Consider the following 19,362-nt stretch of genomic DNA (forward strand, 5'->3'; position numbering starts at 1 on the left):
CTGGAGTTACAGGCAGTTATGAGCCAACATGTGAGTGCTGGGAATTGAGCCTGGGTCCTCTGGAAGAGCAGCCAGTGATCTTAACCACCGAGCCATCTCTACAGCCCCAGTATGCAACTTTAAGAGGGTATTCAGTTGCTTCTAGTTCAGGACTACTGGAATTTGATTAGATCAATTTTTATCAACTTTTTTTTAATGATTTAGGCTTTTGTATATGTTTATTTTGTAGCTGTGACAACACCACAATCAAAAGCACTTAGGGGAGGAAAGGACTTATTTGGCTTTCCTTCCGAGTCACAGTTTATCACTGAAGGAAGTCAGGGTGGGAAGTTGAAGCAGAAACCAGGGATGAATCCTGCTTGCTGGCTCCTGCTCATGCTTAGCTTCTTAAATACAGCCTGGGACCACCTGCTCAGGGCACAGTGCCAGCCACAATGGACTGGGTGTCAGACCTAAGCTGCTCTCTGTGACACCTTCCCTCAACCCTCCACTCCTACCTTTCATCTTTCATGCCTTCAAATCCAGTACCATGGTGGGACTCTTAGACCTTGCTGCATTCTACTGTCAGCTTGAGATACAGGCTTGGACCACAGCTTCCCAGCACTGACCCTAAGGAAAGACTTTCCTGTTGTCCCAGTGAAGCCGACTTTGCCTCAGTGAAGCTGATCTCTTATCAATCACAGCTGACCTTTCAGCCCGGGCAGACCAGCATCCCATTGCCCCTGTGAAGCACAGTGCTTCTGATCTCTTGTTAATCATAGCTGATTCTTCAGCCCCAATGGATCAGTACACACAGATTCCTCTTTTGGGAAGAGATATGTTTATTGTATCTGAATGAATATTTTGCCTGATGCTCACAGGGGTGAGCAGAGGACTTTGGATCCCCTGGAACGTGGGATCTGGAGTTATGAATAGTCGTAAGTCACCATATGGGTGCTGGGGACCCAATCCAGGTCCTCTGCAGCAGCAACTGTGCCCTTAGCTGCTGAGCATCTCTTCCCCTATTGATTCTTACTCCAAAATATCACCAACTGTTTTAAGAGTCTTTGAAACCACACAGGCCTCACTGTTTGCATTTCTTTCAGCGTTTATTTCTTTCAAGGCTCCTGCAAGAATGAAGGCTTATTAAGAGTTGGATGATTTTTCCAACCTGAAGTTCCGAAGTATTCCACAGTCCTCTAACAAAACCAGCCCAAGGCACAAAGCCTGTGGCTGGCGTCATCACAGCATCCCACTCCTAGTACTTATTTTCTTTCTAGTTTTATTCAATTGCTATGATACACTCAAGACCATCATCCTACCTCAGTCTCATAAGTGCTGGGATTATAGGCACGCACAACCACTTAGGTCATTAAAATGTATATTGTAAAGAAATTCAGTGTTAAATTCTGCTTTTATTGCTAAATAATGTTCTTGGTTCTATAGGAAAACAATACTGGATGCTCTGAAGTTGGTTGGTTTAATTTTATAATTAAATTACACTAACAAATAAAAATCATCAATGAATACTGTTTTGAGATTTATTGATTTAGAGATATAATTTATGTAAAATAAAATTTGCTTCTAGAAGTTGTATAGTCTTGTAAGTTTAGACAAAAGAATCGGTAGTATTTGATGGGATGTGACACTGTGGTTAAGTGCTTGCCACCTAAACAAAGCCCTGGGTCCAAACCCCAGCACTGAAGGAAAAAAATGGTAGAGCCATATTCAAGATAGAATATTTCTACCACCCTAAACAATTCCCTTATCCTAATAAAAGTCTAACCTGGTGTCTTTGAGGAAATATGAAATCTAACTGGCCTTGAAAGTGAGTTCAAAATTGTTTTCACTCATGCCGGGCGGTGGTGGCGCACGCCTTAAATCCAGCACTCGGGAGGCAGAGGCAGGCAGATCTCTGTGAGTTCGAGGCCAGCCTGGTCTACAAGAGCTAGTTCCAGGACAGGAGTCAAAAGCTACGGAGAAACCCTGTCTCGAAAAATCCAAAAAAAAAACCCAAAGTTTTCATTCATGATTGTATAACTAATACCAGCCATACTGTTGAATTGTTTATATTCCAGAAAAATGACCATTTTTGTTTAACTCTTCAGTGGAAGGATACTTTAACACAGCATCATGTTGAACTACTTTGTTCTTTGAATATTACAGAAGAAAATTCTACAAAACAGAGTGAGGATTTGGGAAGCCAGTTTACAGAAATTTTCATTAAGCAGCCAGAAAATGTCACTCTCCTGTTATCTTTGTTGGAGGTAAATAGGGAACATTGACCTGTCATGTTAATAAGCTGCTTTCGTTGGCTTTGTGGATGTTACTGAGGATGTAATATGTACATACTTTCAAAGGAGTAAAGTTTGTTGTATCATGCTTTTTGAATGCATGTGAGATATCCTCGTGCATGCTATAGGAAATACGTAATTTATTAAAATAATATGCATCTTATTTCTAGTTTTACAAAGTATTTTATCATTAACATTTTAGTTGATTTAATCAATTAACACTAACTTTTTATTTCTTAAAATTCATTTGTAAAGTTTACTGAAATTCTATTTTTTACTTGTAGCTTCTCATTGCATTATTAGTTGAAAATAATGTTTTTCTTGAAAATAGGGATTACAGTTGTTAAACAGCTGGCATTCTTTTATTGCAGGAGTTTGATTTCCATGTCCGCTGGCCTGGCGTGAGACTCCTGACTTCTCTTTTAAAACAACTAGGGCCTCCTGTGCAGCAGATTATCCTGGTCAGTCCCATGGGTAAGTGACTCGGCCTGTGTAATTTTGAGTAAGAAGATGAGGATCGTTTTCTAGAAGTGAGTGAAGTGATGCCTTAATAAATTGTGATCTAAATCACTGTTTGCGTTTTTAGTCTGCCTGTATGTTCCTCATGGCTGTTCTCGTGTTCTAGGTGTTTCCAGACTTATGGACTTACTGGCAGATTCCAGAGAAATTATACGTAATGATGTAAGTTCATTTTGCGGTGGGGGAACCCACATGATGCTTTTTTTCTCTCTTTGTGAATGAAATATTTCTTTTAAGTTAAGAAAAGTTAGTTTGGGAAAGGTAGGATGATGGTCAGTCATTTAGACCTTTTAAACTTGTATTGTTTTCTTGTCTTCTGCCTAGCCAGTATTTAGAGTTAGACAAACCATTTGCTCTTCAAGTTTACTACTTCCATATGTTTAAGCTTTCCTTTTGGTTTTTCGAGACAGGACTTCTCTGTGTAGTATTTAAGCTTTCTAAATATTGATGTAGAATTCCACCTCAAAGAGATGGCTCAGAGGTTAAAAGCACTGACTACTCTTCCAGAGGTCCTGAGTCCAATCTCCAGCAACTACATGGTGGCTTACAACCATGTGCAGTGAGATCTGCTGCCCTTTTCTGCCTGCAGGCATACATGCAGGCAGAACACTGTATACATAATAAATAAATACATAATAAATAAATAAAAAAAGAATTTCACCTTAGAAACTGTCTTCTGAGACATTAAATGATGTAAGTTTACAAACTGTTGCACTTGGCTTCCCCATTCTTATTTCACTGAATATGTGTCCAAAGGATTTTCACTGAGAATCTCTCTAACTCCAGAGTGTGACTGCAGGGAAGTATATATCCTACCTTCAGTCTTTAAAATTCTATGGCATCTGTGTGTGGTAGAATATGCCTTTAGCCCCAAGCACTTTGGAGACAGAGGCAGGAGGATCTCTGTGTGTTTAAGGCCAGTCTAATGTATACAGAGAGTTCCACAGAAACCACACCTACATAGTGAGACTCTTTGCTATTTAAAACAATAGCATGACAGAGGATTCAGGATATTGTTCTATTTTGCACATAAGTATCCTGAGACATGGGATTTGTATATTTTGCTTAACATTACACAGCTAGTAAGTAGAACATCTAGTTTCTGCCCACTTTACAGACTCAGAGTTTCTCTGTCTTGTGTGCACTAGTGTTCTTCTTTTGCAGTTAAATTCAAGTTGGCAGCATTAAGTTGGGAGGAGAATTGGACATCTAAAGTCTTTTTTAACTTTCTTTCATGTTTCTGTTGAAATTTGAAAACCAGGGAAAGATGTAGAATGAGTCCAACGAGATGTGGGTATTCTCAAATTTGTACGGAAGCTTAGCTGCCCATCAGTAATAGCCAATTGCTCATCTGCTATCATGGGACTCGGATAACCTTTTTGCTTGAGGTCCCTATGTGCCAAACCTCTTCCTATGAAGTAGAAGCTGTGCTTTTTCCCATGAGATATTTATTGTCTCTTTCACCATGTGGCCACCTACGAACTCATTAGTACTTGCTGTGTAATACTGAAATAATAGGACTGGAGAGATGGCTCATCAGTCAGAATAGTGACTGCTCTTCCAGAGAACCTGAATTCAGTTCCCAGCACCCACATGTCAGCTCATAATTTGTCTGTGATTCCAGTTCCTAGGGGTCCTATGGCCTCCGTAAGGCATGAAGTAGTAAAAGGCATATATGCAGGCAAAACACCCATATCCATAGACAGAAATGAGTAAGAAGCAGTAACATAAGGTTTTCTTAATGCTAAGTGACAAAATGTATAAACTTATGCAGCTTAATAAGCTGGAAAAAGATAAAAAGGGCAAAGACTTACTTAATTTAACCTTTCCTTTGTGTGCAGCTATACAGCTCTATTTGACATTCAGCAGCAATGGGGTCTCATCCACATTGACTGTAGATTTTGAATTGTGTTAACAGTGTCATAAGTTACCATTATATACTGTGGAACATTCCTTTTTCCTTGGCCCAGATAGCTTTGTTGAGCTCTTATCAGTAAACACATTTCGAGTCCCCTGTGCGCATCTGGAGTCCCCATACACACACCTGGAGCCCCATCTCCTCCATGACAAATTATGGATTTCTCTGAGTGCCCATAGACATGCTTCTTGAAGCCCACACCATGGCTGTCCTTGTAAAATTGACAGTGCATTCCTGGATTATTGCCTCATTGGCGGCAGGACAGCCGTTCTCCCCACCCCAGGTCAGAAAGGATGGGCACAAAGGCTGTGGTAGGAAAAGCCGTACCACAAGTACCTTCTGTAAACTTTGTGCAGAGCATACTATTCATGAGGCATGAATTTTCATTTCTTTTTCTGTTGATTTAAATTCAAACTGTGAGAATTAGGGATCAGGTATTTGCAAGAATTCCTGGACTCTGTAGAAGTTCTGTTAGAATGTGATGGTATTTGGTCATTTGTATTGTTATTTTAAGAAGAGTAAGTCTGAGAATGATCACTCTCTGCTTATGGAAACTACATGGTGAAGGATGAGCATGCAGTTGTTGTGTTTTTACCAGATATGGTAAAAAGAGACCTCTTAGATGGGAACGGTTACCAAGGCCCCATCCCTCTGTGATCTATGACCTTCAGAGAAGCAGATTGTTGAACTGTCTCTGCCCTCTACGTCTTTCTGCACATATAGAGAGTGAAGCAGTAGCAGTTGGACTTGTAAAATCCTGTTTATTATAGGATTCTGTGATTTTAAAGTAATTTTAGGTGCCCAGTAAAGTTCATACTCAAGCAAACATCATCTTTCTTTCCCAAAAGGGTGTGTTACTGCTGCAGGCGCTAACAAGGGGCAACGGAGCAATCCAGAAGATCGTTGCTTTTGAAAATGCTTTTGAGAGGCTACTGGACATTATTACAGAGGAGGGGAACAGTGACGGAGGTAAGAGGGAGAGGCTGTGAAGGCAGCTTGGTACTTACTCTTTTGGGGTGGTCACCATGGTTTCACAGTAGAACATATGCTTGACTACATGATTTCAGCCTTTCTGGGACACAGGCCCGGACAGTCAGTGAGACAGGAGCCCTCGGCAAGTTATCGCTTAGACAGAAGAAATGTAGCTCTGTGAACATCTAAGCTAGATGGGGAAGAAAGACAGGAGTCTATCTGCATTGTGAGTGCACTGTGTGCAAAACACAGAAGAGCACATTCACGTCTTCTGCAGTGTCAGAATTCCTTGAGGAACAGTCAACTCCTGCGGCATCGTGGTTTCAGAAGCAGCAACTTGCAGATACTCCCACTTTGCCAACACATGTTCTTTATTGACATCTTAATAACTAAGAATATATCCCTCAGTAAGTATATCATTATATGTGTAGATATGGACTACATAGAGCTAAGGGGCTACAGCAGGGTTAAAAGTCTTTAGAAGTCAGGGAAGCTGATAGAACATGAAGTCTGTATGAGTATGATAATGAACCAAACTGAGCTTCTCAAAAATACTGGAGAAGTTGCTGTAGTGGCAATTCATTTGTATTTTAATAAATAAAGCTTGCCCAAAGATCAGAGAGTAAAACAGCCACACTGGTCAGCCTTACAGACCAGGCAGCAGCGGCACGTCCTGGATGGTCAGATGACAGGTGAGGGGGTTACCCCGTCCTAATACTGAGTGTCTGTGCTTTATGGGGAACCATACGAGGAGTTGGACTCTTCCCTTGGTTTGGTGTGTCTGATGAGTTCTTGAGTTCTTTCTTTAAAAATTTTTCGTGTGTGGGGCTGAAGAGATGGCTCAGGTTAAGAGCACTGGCTGCTTTTCCAAAGGTCTTGAGTTCAGTTCCCAGCAACTACATGGTAGCTCACAACCATCTATAATGAGATCTGGTGTTTTCCTCTGGCCTGCAATGCAGGCCTACATGCAGGCGGAACAACATACATGATAAATAAGTAAATCTTAAAGAAAAATTTGTGTGTGGTACAGTGGGTAGTGGTGGAGGAGGGGCTGCATATGTGTGTGGAGGTTAGAGGACAACTTTATGGAGTAGTTTCTCTTCTTGCAGCTTTAGGTGGGATCCAGGGATAAAGGCAGGCTCCAGGCCTGCACAGTACCCACTGAGCCATCCAGATCACTAGCACCTCACAAGTTCTTGGACTTTGTTTTCCTAATACGACCTTAATATGCCCATGCGCCCCATACATCTCAATTTACCCCAGTAAATGTATGAAGACCCTTCCTGCTGTGCCTTACGGGTGGAGCTAAAAAGAGGGTATTGTTCACCTGTCCTCCTGTGTGTAGAGTGGCCTTCCAGCCTCAAAACTGAGTCAAAGGCTACTTTAAAATGAAGTCTCTCTGGTCAAGGCACAGTACTGTTCTTTACAGTATGGGGGAACTTATGACAGGAGCAAGCTTGATCTCAAACATTTCCAATCAGTATCTTACTCATATCTTACCAACTCAAACTGCCCTTCAGTTATTGGTAATTTTGCCTTGGCCTCCAGGTGCTAGGGTTATAGCTGTGTATCCTGAAGACAGGTTAGAAAATAAATTTCTAAAAAGGGAGAAAATTATTTGGTTGAAGACTTTAAGGTCTCAGGGAAACCATAAAATAGCAAAATTGAACATTCTGGAGCCATATTTGCTTTCCTTTGAGTTTAAATATTTTAATTGAGTCGGCATGGTTGATGCGTCAAATAATCATTGCAGGTGGCATGATAAAACAAAGCAGCAGACCCTGATAAAGTACCAAAAGCATGATCCTTAAGAGGAAAAAAACTGATGAATGGGACTTTATTAGAACTGAAAAGGTGTGGGGCTGGAGAGATGGTTCAAAGATTATGAGCATTGACTGCTCTTCTAGAGGTCCTGAGTTCAGTTTCCAAAAACCACAATCAGCTACAATGAGATCTGGTGCTCTCTTCTGACGTGCAGGTGTATATGCAGGCAAAACACTATATACTTAATAAATAAATAAATCTTTTTAAAAAACCTGAAAATGGGGGCTGGAGAGATGGCTCAGAGGTTAAGAGCATTGCCTGCTCTTCCAAAGGTCCTGAGTTCAATTCCCGGCAACCACATGGTGGCTCACAACCATCTGTAATGGGGTCTGGTGCCTTCTTCTGGCCTGCAGGCATACACACAGACAGAATATTGCATACATAATAAATAAATATTAAAAAAAAAAAACCTGAAAAGGTGCAAGTCAGGCACAGTGCTGCATGTCTTTAATGTCAGCACTTGGGAGGCAGAGGCAGGCTGATCTCTGAGTTCGAACCCAACCTCCTCTACAGAGTGAGTTCCAGGATAGCCAGGACTGCTACACAGAGAAATCCTGTCTTGAAAAACCATAAAAACAAAACAAAATTGCAAAGTTGTGTTCTACAAAAGACTCTATTAAGTGAATTCAGTAACAGCATGGGCGGGGATAAAGTATTACTAAAACTTGTATCTGAAAGAGGACTTAAAAACATTATGGTGAAAAGAAATGCAGATTTAAAACCAGTCAAAATATCTGAAGAGATTCTTCATTGAAGAAGAGATTGCAATTTGCAGTAACATACAAATAAACACAATCATGTCATTAGGCAATTGAATAGAACTGCAGTGATAAAAGTCCAAAATTCTAATTCTACTAGATGCTCTTGAGGGTATGGAAAACAGAAAGACATTGCTGATAGAAATTTAGAGGGGTGCAGCCAGTGTGAAAGACAGTAACAGTTTCTTAAAAAGCTAAACACAGCCGGGCAGTGGTGGCGCACGCCTTTAATCCCAGCACTTGGGAGGCAGAGGCAGGTGGATCTCTGTGAGTTCGAGACCAGCCTGGTCTACAAGAGCTAGCTCCAGGACAGGCTCCAAAACCACAGAGAAACCCTGTCTCGAAAAACCAAAAAAAAAAAAAAAAAAGCTAAACACAATCTTGCTGTGTGATCTAATGGTAATGCTGCTTCATACTTACACATATTACATTAAAACTTAGAGTCACACAAAAACATACACTTGATGTTCATAGAAGCTTTTATTTCTATTTCTAAAACTTGGAAGTAATCAGGATGTCCTTGAGTGGGTGAATGGATAATTGCTAATGGATTCAGAAAATTGGATCTTACTCAGCAATAAAAGTTGTCAAGCTACAGAAAGGTGTCGGGAACCTTAAGTGCATGCTGTTGAGTGATTCCAGTTTAACAGCTCTCTGGGAAAGGCTGTAGAGGTAGTCATCTGGGATTTGGATAGGGGAAAGGGGATGTGGGGCAGTTTTTGTGATGAGACTGTTGTGTTTGGTACTGTAATGGTAACTTCTCAGATTCTACATTTGTCAAAACTCAGTTTTTCAGCGTGAAGAGTGAACTGTGATCTTCAGCACTTTGCCAGCATTTGAGCATCCTTTATAACTGCTTCACACTAATGGATGGTGACAGTGAGGGAACTCGGGAGGAGAGCAGCTGGAGGTGCCGATTGTCCTGGTTCTCTGACTATAAGCCTGCTCGAAGAGGCAGTCGCTTAGATTGTTTTTCACATCTATTTATTTAGTGCGTTGTGTGCCACAGCACATGTGTGGGAATAAGAGGACAGCTTGCAGGAGTGCCTCTCCTACCACGTGGGTCCTAGGGGTTGAACTCAGGTCACCAGGCTTGTCAGCAAGTGCGTGTACCCCACTGCACATTTATCTAGCAGGACCAAAGGTGTGTGTGTACTAAGGCCTAGAACAGTAAGCACCTCGAACACTCTGTACTTCACAGAGGAGCCAGGAACTCGTGGTTGTTCTAACGCTTGGTAGAGGTTAGTGGGAAGGTCTTCACTGAGATAATAACAGGGGCCATAGTGTGGGTGAAATTGTACACGAGAGTGGTATTTGTAAGCAGAGAAGTAGGAGAAGGGTGTGGCAGACAGGAGCCATGGGAAGTAGTCTGAGCAGCCAGATGAAGAAAACACCAGGGAGAGGCAGGGACACGTGTCACATGGGTCTCAGAGATCATATAAAGTAGGATGGGGTCAGTCAATAAATGGTTAATATTTAATACATATCTGAAGTCCTTTTCTTGTCTTTGTCAGGAATGCAGAGGTATATAGGACATTGACAAACTCCTGTGTTCCTGGATTATAATATAGTGGAAAGAACAAGCTTCTAGAAGGTTGTGTGTGACGCTCTAACCTAGTTCTTGAGTTTTGTCCATCAGGACTGAGCAGTTGGTATTTAAGCTTGTGTGTGAATGTGGTAGATGGGCTTCTGTAGTGGGTTGGACAGACAAGTTGCTATGGGCTAAGAAAACGCACAGACAGAGGCAGGCAGAAGGCGGGGGTCAGAACAAGCTGTACCGTACTGACCATGGGTGTGCACACTTTAAACACTGGGTTGAGTCCCTTCAGATATCATTAGCCTTGATGCCACCATTTTTCATTCTTCCCCAGGTATAGTAGTAGAAGATTGTTTGATTTTGCTTCAAAACTTGTTAAAAAACAACAATTCGAATCAAAACTTTTTTAAAGAAGGCTCGTATATTCAACGTATGAAACCTTGGTTTGAAGTTGGAGATGAAAATTCTGGTTGGTCAGCACAGAAAGTGACCAATCTACATTTAATGCTGCAGGTATGTGGTCTTTAGACATCACTGTGATCAAATTTTGTCAGAAATCTTTTTCAGTGAAAAGAAAATCACTCCCATTTGCTAAATCCAGGATTTTTAGTTGGTTTTAGGGGAGATGTAAAACCTTTTTTTTTTTTAAGGATTTAAAAGAATCATGTACTCATTACATACAGTAATATGTTATACAAGAGCGTTTTCATTAACATATTAGTGTATCTGTTTGATTGAGCATGTTATTGCAGCTTGTGTGTGGAGGTCAGGACAACTTGAGGGAGACAGTCTTTTCTACCATGTGAGTCACACACAGGGTAATTTATAACTCAGGTTATCAGGAGCCTTTCCCCCATCAGCTAAAAGTATATATTCTATGGTGACCACGTGCTTGTCCTGTGCTTTCCTTCTCTCTGCCTTACCCTCTCTCCTGTTGTTGTCTCTCCTCAGTTCTATAGATAGTGTTTATGAAAAGGTCTAAAAACCACAGGTTATAGTGGCATACACCAGTAGGAGTTGCTGAAGGAGGCAGAGGCAGGAGGATCACGAGTTCGAGGCCAGCCTGGGCTACACATTAAAAAATTTTTTAAAAAGAAGTCTAAAAACCACAAATGACAAAAAATGTTTGATGTTACTCTTTTCTATGACTGGCCTATTCATTTAACATGGCTATCTCTAGCTGGATTAACTTTCCTACAAATAAATACCATTATTTTTTTAAAGTTTATTTTATTTTTATTTATATCTGTATGTGTGAGAGTATGTATGCCACTTGTGTATGGGTGCCTATGAAGGCCAAAATAGAGTGTTGGAGACCCTGAAGCTGGAGTTAACAGGGAATTTTGAGTCACCACAGATTCAGGGGCTGAGAATCAAACTTGTGTCCTCTGCAAGAGCAGTAAGTGCTCTTAACCACTGAACTATCTCTTGGTTAACATACCTTCACATTTTATGGTTGAGAGAAATCTTTTTTGTATATATTCCAAATTTGTAATCAATCATCTGCTGTTGGACACTCAAGTTGGTTCCCTAACTTAACTTGTGCATGGTGTTGCAGTGACCACCGATATGCAAATGTCTCTGTGTCCTTTGGACCTGGAGTGGTATAGCTGTGTTATGACATAGAGGACCATGTAAAGAATTTTTGAGGGGCTAGAGAGATGGCTCAGTGGTTAAAAACATTCGCTGCTCGGGCTGGAGAGATGGCTCAGCGGTTAAGAGCATTGCCTGCTCTTCCAAAGGTCCTGAGTTCAATTCCCAGCAACCACATGGTAGCTCACAACCATCTGTAATGAGGTCTGGTGCCCTCTTCTGGCCTGCAGGCATACACAGACAGAATATTGTATACGTAATAAATAAAAATATATATAAAAAAAAAACATTCGCTGCTCTTCCAGAGGACCCAGACTTGGTTCTAGCATTTATATTAGGGAGCACACATTTGCTGGTAACTCCAAGTTTCAGAGATCTGATGCCCTCTTCTGGCCTCTTCACACACCAACAAACACACGGCCTGTTCATTCATATAGTTTCCCCCCCACACACAATAAAAATTTAAAAATAGGGTTTGGGGATTTAGCTCCGAGGTAGAGTACTTGATTAGGAAGCACAAGGCTCTGGGTTGGGTCCTCAGTGCCAATAAAAAAAAAATTAAAAAACAAAAAAACAAGAGTTAGCTTTCTCTTGAAGAACATTTCATCTTAACACTCTCTCTCTCTCTCTCTCTCTCTCTCTCTCTCTCTCTCTCTCTCTCTCTCTCTCTGAATCTCAGTCCTATTTCCAATTTACTTAACACCAAAAAAGAAAAGAAAAGAAAATTTTAGAATTATTTTAAAGAAAGATCGGTTTAAAAATTGTCTTACTGGCTAGGCATGATGGTGCACACCTTTAATTGCAGTCTTGGGAGGCAGGCTCAAAGGGATCTCTGAGTTCAAGGCCAGCCTAGTCTACAGAGTTCCAAGACAAGTATATTACTGCCTAAAAAGTTGAAGTACACAGAGAAATGCATTATAGTTCTATGTATTATGAACTACATATATATGTATATTTTATGCTGTGTATTATAAAGTACATCTATATGTAGGTTTGTTGTAGGGTTTTGTTTTGTTTTTTAACTTTAAAAAAGTAGATCAACAGCTGGGCGGTGGCATGCACCTTTAATCCTAGCACTTGGAAGGCAGAGGATCTTTGTGAGTTCAAGGGTAGCCTGATCTATAGAATGAGTTCAGGACAGCCAGGGCTACACAGAGAAACCCTGTCTCGAAAAATAAAACAAGTGGATAAACCTGCCTTGCCTCCCTCACTGAAATGTCCCTTTCACATGCTAAGTGAAGACCATGGACTCCAAGGCAAAGGACCTGAGATTCGTACATCATAATATTTTCTCCACCTCAGAGAAGGAGTAGTTGAGTTCATGACTTTGCAGCTGCAGTTGGTCTTTTTAGAGCATCTGCAGTGTCTCTCTCCAGTTTTATTTAGGTTTGCTTATCTGAAAGTGCACCATTGTTTTCGTTAGAATAGCTATGCCCCTGATGGAACTGTTTCATTATATTCATTGTTACAGTTATAATCCTAAGCCTTTGAAAACTGGAACTAATATTCTTGGGGGAGAGGAGGTTAGAGCTTTTCCTCTGAGGAGTTGGCTGGCTCACGCTCTCTCTCTCTGTCTCTCCCTCTCTTTCTCTCTCTGTCTCTCTCTCTGTCTCTCTCTCTCTCCTCGTTTGCTCTCTCTGACTTTATTGATAGGTTCTCACTGTGTGGCCCTGGCCTGACTGTCTCCTGAGTGCTGAGATTTAAGATGTGCCACTACACCTAGCAAAACCACCACTTTCAGATCTTTTCTTTTTTCATTAATTAATTCAATGCCTCTCTGCCCCTCTCCAGAAAGTCATCTTTATCAGGGAAACAGAATCTGTGATAGTCATGTCTGTAGTGATGTTAGTGTTTTAGTTGAATTCTTCAGCATATCTGCTATAAAGTCATGCATGACATTTGTCTGGCACTTTTGTTAAGTAAGTTTTCTCATATATATGTATTATATTGGGTATAAAAAGTTTTTTCATATAAATCATATGACTAGTTTGTAAAAATATAAGCCATTGTTTAGTTATTTTGAAGATGTAATTAGGCCTAAATAATGGTTTGTTTCTGAAACTTAGTGTTAAGATTCAGAGTAATTGGGGGCTGGAGAGATGGCTCAGTGGTTAAGAGCACTGTCTTTTCTTCCAGAGGTCCTGAGTTCAATTCCCAGCAACCACAAGGTGACTCCAAACCATCTGTAATGAGATCTGGTACCCTCCTCTGGCGTGTGGGCATACATGGAAGCAGAAAGTTGTATACATAATAAATAAATAAATCTATTAAAAAAAAGGATTCAGAGTAATCATGGAACTGTAGGGATTTAATAATGAAACCAGCCCCACCTAGTGTATGAGTCTCTGTCAGGCCTCCAGCTGTTAGCTTTAGCCTCTTTATCTCCAGGGTTAGAGAAAGTCATGGAACTCAGGCTGTCTGTTTCAGACCCACTCTGTCTTTAGATAGTTTTTCTCTGCTAGGAGCCTGCCATCTTGTACCTGAATTCAATTTTGTATTGAATATGTCTTATTTGTAAATATTGTGTTTGTTGTTTCAGTCCAGAAATGACTGAAGCAGATACTATTCTGTGAGAGTTCAGATCACCTGAGAGGGACAGCATTAAGCACATAGCAAAGTACTAACACTGTTGCCATAGGAGAAAGGGGCCATGCTTAGCTCTGGTGAGCATATTAGGGAATACCCCAACAGATGGTTCTGTCCGCGGGGGTCAGCTTTATCTCACGCCTCTACAAATGATTTTGAGACAGGGTCTCCTCCTGCCTCTACCTCCCTGGTATGCAATACCATACCCTGCTGCAAATCTTTAAAAGACAAATTTTATCTTGTTCACAGCTTGTCCGAGTACTAGTGTCTCCTACCAACCCCCCTGGTGCAACCAGCAGCTGCCAGAAGGCCATGTTCCAATGTGGGTTACTGCAGCAGCTTTGCACCATCCTGATGGCTACGGGAATTCCTGCTGATATCCTGACCGAGGTAAACGAGGGAAAGACAGAGGCCACTCTAGGAGTTGGGAATCCTAGGAATTAGACACTAATTGAAGGAAACTTATCCTTAAACCCAAATTTTGAAGTCAAGAGCCCTCTAAAGCAGATATGTTGGTTTAGCCTAGCAGCATGTACAATGAAGTGTCTCTCTGTACTTAGCACAACAGTCAAAAAATTCAAAGAAAACACAGTAATATTCATAATCCAGACTCTGTGTATTTTCCATCTTTATGTGGCTTATTTTTCTTTATTTCTTTTAATCTGTGTCTGTACTCTGTCACTCTTTAAAAACTTTGCTTTATTTTTTAAAAAATACTATTTACTTCTTTTTATAATTCCCTATACTCTTTTTCTTCTCTCTCCCAAGCCTATGTACATTTATCCAACACTGTGACCTATTTAGAGATCTTTTTTTATCTGAATCTGTCTTTATTGTGTATTTGTAATTATTTTCTGACCAAAAGCACTCTTTTTTTAAATGCTAAGCAGGCATAGCTAGGGCCAACACAGCCCAGTCTGCTTGCTCCACCAAGTACAGCATGGCAGAGGCATGTTCACTGCCTCTGAGAGTCATGTACATTGCCTCATTTTTAGGCACACAAGTCTGTGTTGCCATTAAGCAAATTGTAGCACTCTGCTCACAGATCCCACTTAAATGCTCTGTAGCTGGACCTCCCAAAATAGAGAGCCATTCGTGCTGTTGAACCAGGAAGCCCTCTTAAGGAGCCACACGGTTTTCGCTGCCAATGCTGAGTCAGAAAGACCTCTCTCAAACTCGCTGCCATCAGAGTCCATCTGAAAAAAATAATTGCTGGCTACCAAGAAGCTGTGCTTAACTCTGTTCTTTTATGTCTAGAATTCTTTTTTAAGTTTTCTCAGGTTTTAAATGGTTATAGTTGACTATGTTGGTGTGCCAATTTGTTGTAGGAGGCCACTCACTCATTCAGACCTGAAATAATCACTCAGTAACTGTATTAATTAAATCACTGCTTGGGCCTTTTACCTCTAGTTTCTAATTGGCTAGCTCTTACATCTAGAATTAATCCATTTCCATTATTTTATAATTTATGAAGTTTGTGGCCTACGGGCAAGGTTCCAGCTAGCAACTTGCATCTTTCCCCTGTGGCAGCTACATAGTATCTCCCTGACTCCACCTTCTTTCTCCCAGCATTCAGTTTAGTTTTCCCTGCCTAGCTCTATTCTACCCTTTCTATAGGCCCAAAGCAGCTTCTTTATTAATCAGTGGTATTCACAGCATACAGAGGGGAACCGCACATCATTTCTCTCTGCTTTAAGTCAGTCTTGTCTCCAACCCCTACCCCAGTCCCACAGTTCTCTTATTTTGCTTCTTTCTGTCATGCCAGGATTGTTTTTTGAAATGTGTGTTAAAATTAGTAGGATTTATGTAGAGATATAACATTTGTGAGACAGGATATCACTCTTACCTAGGCCAGCCTTGAACTCCAGATAGTGCTCCAGCCTCGGCTTCTTGAGTGCTGACGTTACAGTCTGCTTTTTTTATTTTTGGATCTTTTCTTTAATTCTAGTTTTCTGAAAACTACTGATGCTAACTGTGGGTTTCGTCCCCATCCCAGCAGTGATGACCCTTTCCTCCTGTGGGCACGCTCTCTTCACCTAGGACAGTGGCTGCTCTTCCTTGATAACATCTTTTCTGTTCTGCTGGAACTTTGTTAACAAATTTGTAAATGTTTTTAACCTACAGATATCTTTAAAAGGAATTTTTAGTTGATAATAATGACATGTGTTTATTATGTGCAACACTGCTCTGAAATATAGTTTTTCTTTTCATTGTCATTTCTTAGAGGTTGTTTTCAACTTAATCTTTAAATTGAACGTTCATTATGTTGTATTTTAAGTGTGTCCATTGATCTTATTTTAAAGCTTTTCTCTGATTTGCTAGGACTGGGGGATAAGTCTCACCTCTTACAGTACATTATTATTTTAGTTTTCATGAGGCTTCAAACTGCATGCAGTCAAATCTTCTGTTTGGTTTTAGTTATGATCTGGTCTCATGGAGCCCACAGACATGCTGTGGAAATGAGGCTGGCCTTCAACTTATGTTTCTCCTTCCTCTCGCCCCCCAGTGTTGAGATTCCAGGCGTGTGTCTGTGTCCAGCGAGTGTTGGTTTTAATGAGGCCTGGCTGGGCATCCTGGGAGAATCTCCAGAGAACATTTCAGCATGATCATGTTCTAACTGATCTTTTCATGTCTGAATTTTGACACTTAAAAACAAAAGAGCAAGATGTAACGTTTTCTTAGAAAATAGATTTTTCCCTCTTAACTTACTTTCCATAGTGTTTTCTTGTTTTCATTCTTGACAGACCATAAACACTGTATCCGAAGTTATCCGAGGCTGCCAAGTCAACCAAGACTACTTTGCTTCTGTGAATGCACCTTCAAATCCCCCAAGGTAAGAATCAGGAAATGCCAGGTCCCTGTGAGGAAGTCAGACTTAGGTTTGGGTGCTAGTAGATCTCATGTGCCCATCTTACTCTTCTTAAAGGTCAGTGTGTGTTGTGGAATGGCCCAATAATATAAAGATATTGGTCATTAAGACTATGCTTCTGTATGAGGATGTTGGTGATTAAGACTGTATGCTATTGGTACCTAATACCTGGTTCAACTGCCAGCCTTTCGGTTGACACAAATCACAGGACTTTCTTAGCCTCAGCTCCCTTCTTTCTGAAATGAAGATGGAAATATTTGTTGCTTGAGTCCTGGTTATGGTACTTCAAGCAACAAAATAACTGGTAGTTGATGTATTTGGGTTATAATGCTCTGTTTCATTCTTTTCTTTACACTCTTGTCAGACCAGCAATTGTTGTACTTCTCATGTCCATGGTGAACGAAAGGCAGCCATTTGTGTTACGCTGTGCTGTTCTCTACTGTTTCCAGTGCTTTTTATATAAAAACCAGAAAGGACAAGGAGAAATCGTGGCAACACTTCTACCCTCCACTATTGATGGCAAGTAAAGTTTTTTTGTTCAAGCTTATATTTGAATCTTTGCTTATGTTTTAGCCACAAGTGCTTAGTAACTCGATGAAAGACTTAGATTGGATTGGAGGAGAGCTAAGTCAGACTGCACCTGTATCTACATTGCAGAATTTCTTCTTCTCTCTCCTTCTTAAGATGTGAGAGGATGTGGTGCTCGTCCATGCATGGGTGTGATGCGTTTAGAAAGATTGTGAAAATTACACACACGCAGTTACACAGGTAGAGCCGTGACCCCAAATCCTAGTGTGTAATAAACACCAGCAAATCAGTACTATGAAGATAAATCCTACCACTTAGTCACACTCAACATTTTGGTCTATTGTTCTACGATAGAGTATAGCTATTACTTATGGATTCTCCAGTATTCAGTTTATTTGAGATGTGTTTAAATGGCTGTTTTCATATTAAGAGCAATTTGACACAAATAATTGGAAACTTTAGTGAGTTCATTTTAATTACATAAATATAGGCGGTAGACAAAAATTTAAGTCTATTTAATTGTATTTTACCAAAATTATTTTTGTAAAGGATATTATCATAGAGATGTTTTCTATAAATGAAAGTAAGATGCTAGAGGTAGTGAAATAATGTGCCGATTGTTTTAGAAATGATGTTTTCCATGAAGACAGTTTTCTGTGTTGTTACCATCAGACTGATGCCTATCATGTTCTGATATTTCTTTGTGCAGCTACCCTTTAAGGAGACACCTTTCTGTCATCTGTCCCTTTGTGTTTGAAGTCTTAGATAGTACATAATAGTGTTTTTACTGCTCCGGTGTAGGAAACGATTCTTCTGACCCTTGTGAGTGTGGGGTTACTCCACAGGGCCTAACATTTCTGTCTGTTTGCAGCAACAGGTAACTCGGTCTCAGCTGGTCAGCTGCTCTGCGGAGGTCTGTTTTCTACAGATTCTCTTTCAAACTGGTGCGCTGCTGTGGCCCTCGCCCATGCGCTGCAGGGGAACGCCACCCAGAAGGAGCAGCTGCTCAGGGTCCAGCTGGCCACAAGCATTGGCAACCCTCCGGTGTCCCTGTTGCAGCAGTGTACCAACATCCTTTCCCAGGTAAAGGTCACGGGCTCCTGAGAGGTGCCGCAGGGTTGTCATGTCTGTGACCCAGGGTGGACAAGGAGAGAAAGCCCTCGCTGAAACCAGACAGTTTTGTGGAGAGGAAGCCAAACTGTTTCTACAGTAGTTCTACCAAGTGGATGTATGGGCTTCAGCATGCAAAACACCAGTTCTTGGCACAGGGCTGTTTTGAGTTTTACTTTTCTTCTTAAATTATCTAGGATTCTTCCCTGTCTTTTTTCTCTTCTCAGTGAATTCAGATCAGTTAAGGAGAGAAAGTAAAATAACTGCAAATCATAGTTATATGCCTCCCTCTTTTCTCCTGAGCAGTTGATCCCCCCCCCCCAAATAAAACAACCCAGTAGCAGTCCATTCCATGTACAGTGTGTGCAGTGTATATTTCCAGGGTCTGAGTTCTCACATGCCTAGCAAGATACAGACGAACACAGCTAAGGCTGTGTGTGTTCCTTCAGCTGGTTATGGAGGACAAGTGAAAGGTGCTTGCCAAGGCGCCTGGACGTGTCTCTTACTCCATGGTTTGCCCACATGCACTTAGCCTTGCTTCTGAACAGTTAAAGACATACTTCAGCATAATTTAAAGCCAGAGTCCTGAAGGACTTAAATTATGGATGAACCCTTGTTCTTTCTACTTGGTCTAGCCGTGGAGGGTCCCTTCCGTGCTCCCACAGCACTGCAGTGGCCTGCACTGTGGAATTTCATCACGCATTGCAGTTTCTTTGTTTTGAACTTTTTGTTGTCACTGTTGCTGGGCAGTAGACTCTTTTCTTCATGCTTACTAAACACCCCCTACCATTGAGCTATATCCCCCCAGTTCACAGGCCTTTTTTGAGCATTTTTACTAAAGAAATAATACCATTATTCATAGAAGTTAGGGGTGA

At 40.9% G+C, this 19,362-nt stretch overlaps 1 protein-coding gene across 2 annotated transcripts in view; it reads left to right on the forward strand.

Moving 5' to 3' along the window:
• The window catches only part of Uso1 (USO1 vesicle transport factor), a 66,436-nt gene that overhangs the window by 23,920 nt on the left and 23,154 nt on the right, over positions 1-19,362 (forward strand). For both annotated transcript variants that reach the window (XM_057771648.1, XM_057771649.1), the window contains exons 5-13: positions 2,146-2,246; positions 2,645-2,747; positions 2,899-2,954; positions 5,559-5,679; positions 10,136-10,314; positions 14,230-14,370; positions 16,725-16,813; positions 17,214-17,368; positions 18,249-18,460. In XM_057771648.1, coding sequence (XP_057627631.1) covers positions 2,146-2,246; positions 2,645-2,747; positions 2,899-2,954; positions 5,559-5,679; positions 10,136-10,314; positions 14,230-14,370; positions 16,725-16,813; positions 17,214-17,368; positions 18,249-18,460 — 1,157 coding nt within the window. The remainder of the gene's footprint in view (positions 1-2,145; positions 2,247-2,644; positions 2,748-2,898; positions 2,955-5,558; positions 5,680-10,135; positions 10,315-14,229; positions 14,371-16,724; positions 16,814-17,213; positions 17,369-18,248; positions 18,461-19,362) is intronic.

The sequence above is a fragment of the Chionomys nivalis genome, chromosome 6, assembly GCF_950005125.1.
Source record: "Chionomys nivalis chromosome 6, mChiNiv1.1, whole genome shotgun sequence".
In the NCBI taxonomy this organism is placed as follows: Eukaryota; Metazoa; Chordata; class Mammalia; order Rodentia; family Cricetidae; genus Chionomys; species Chionomys nivalis.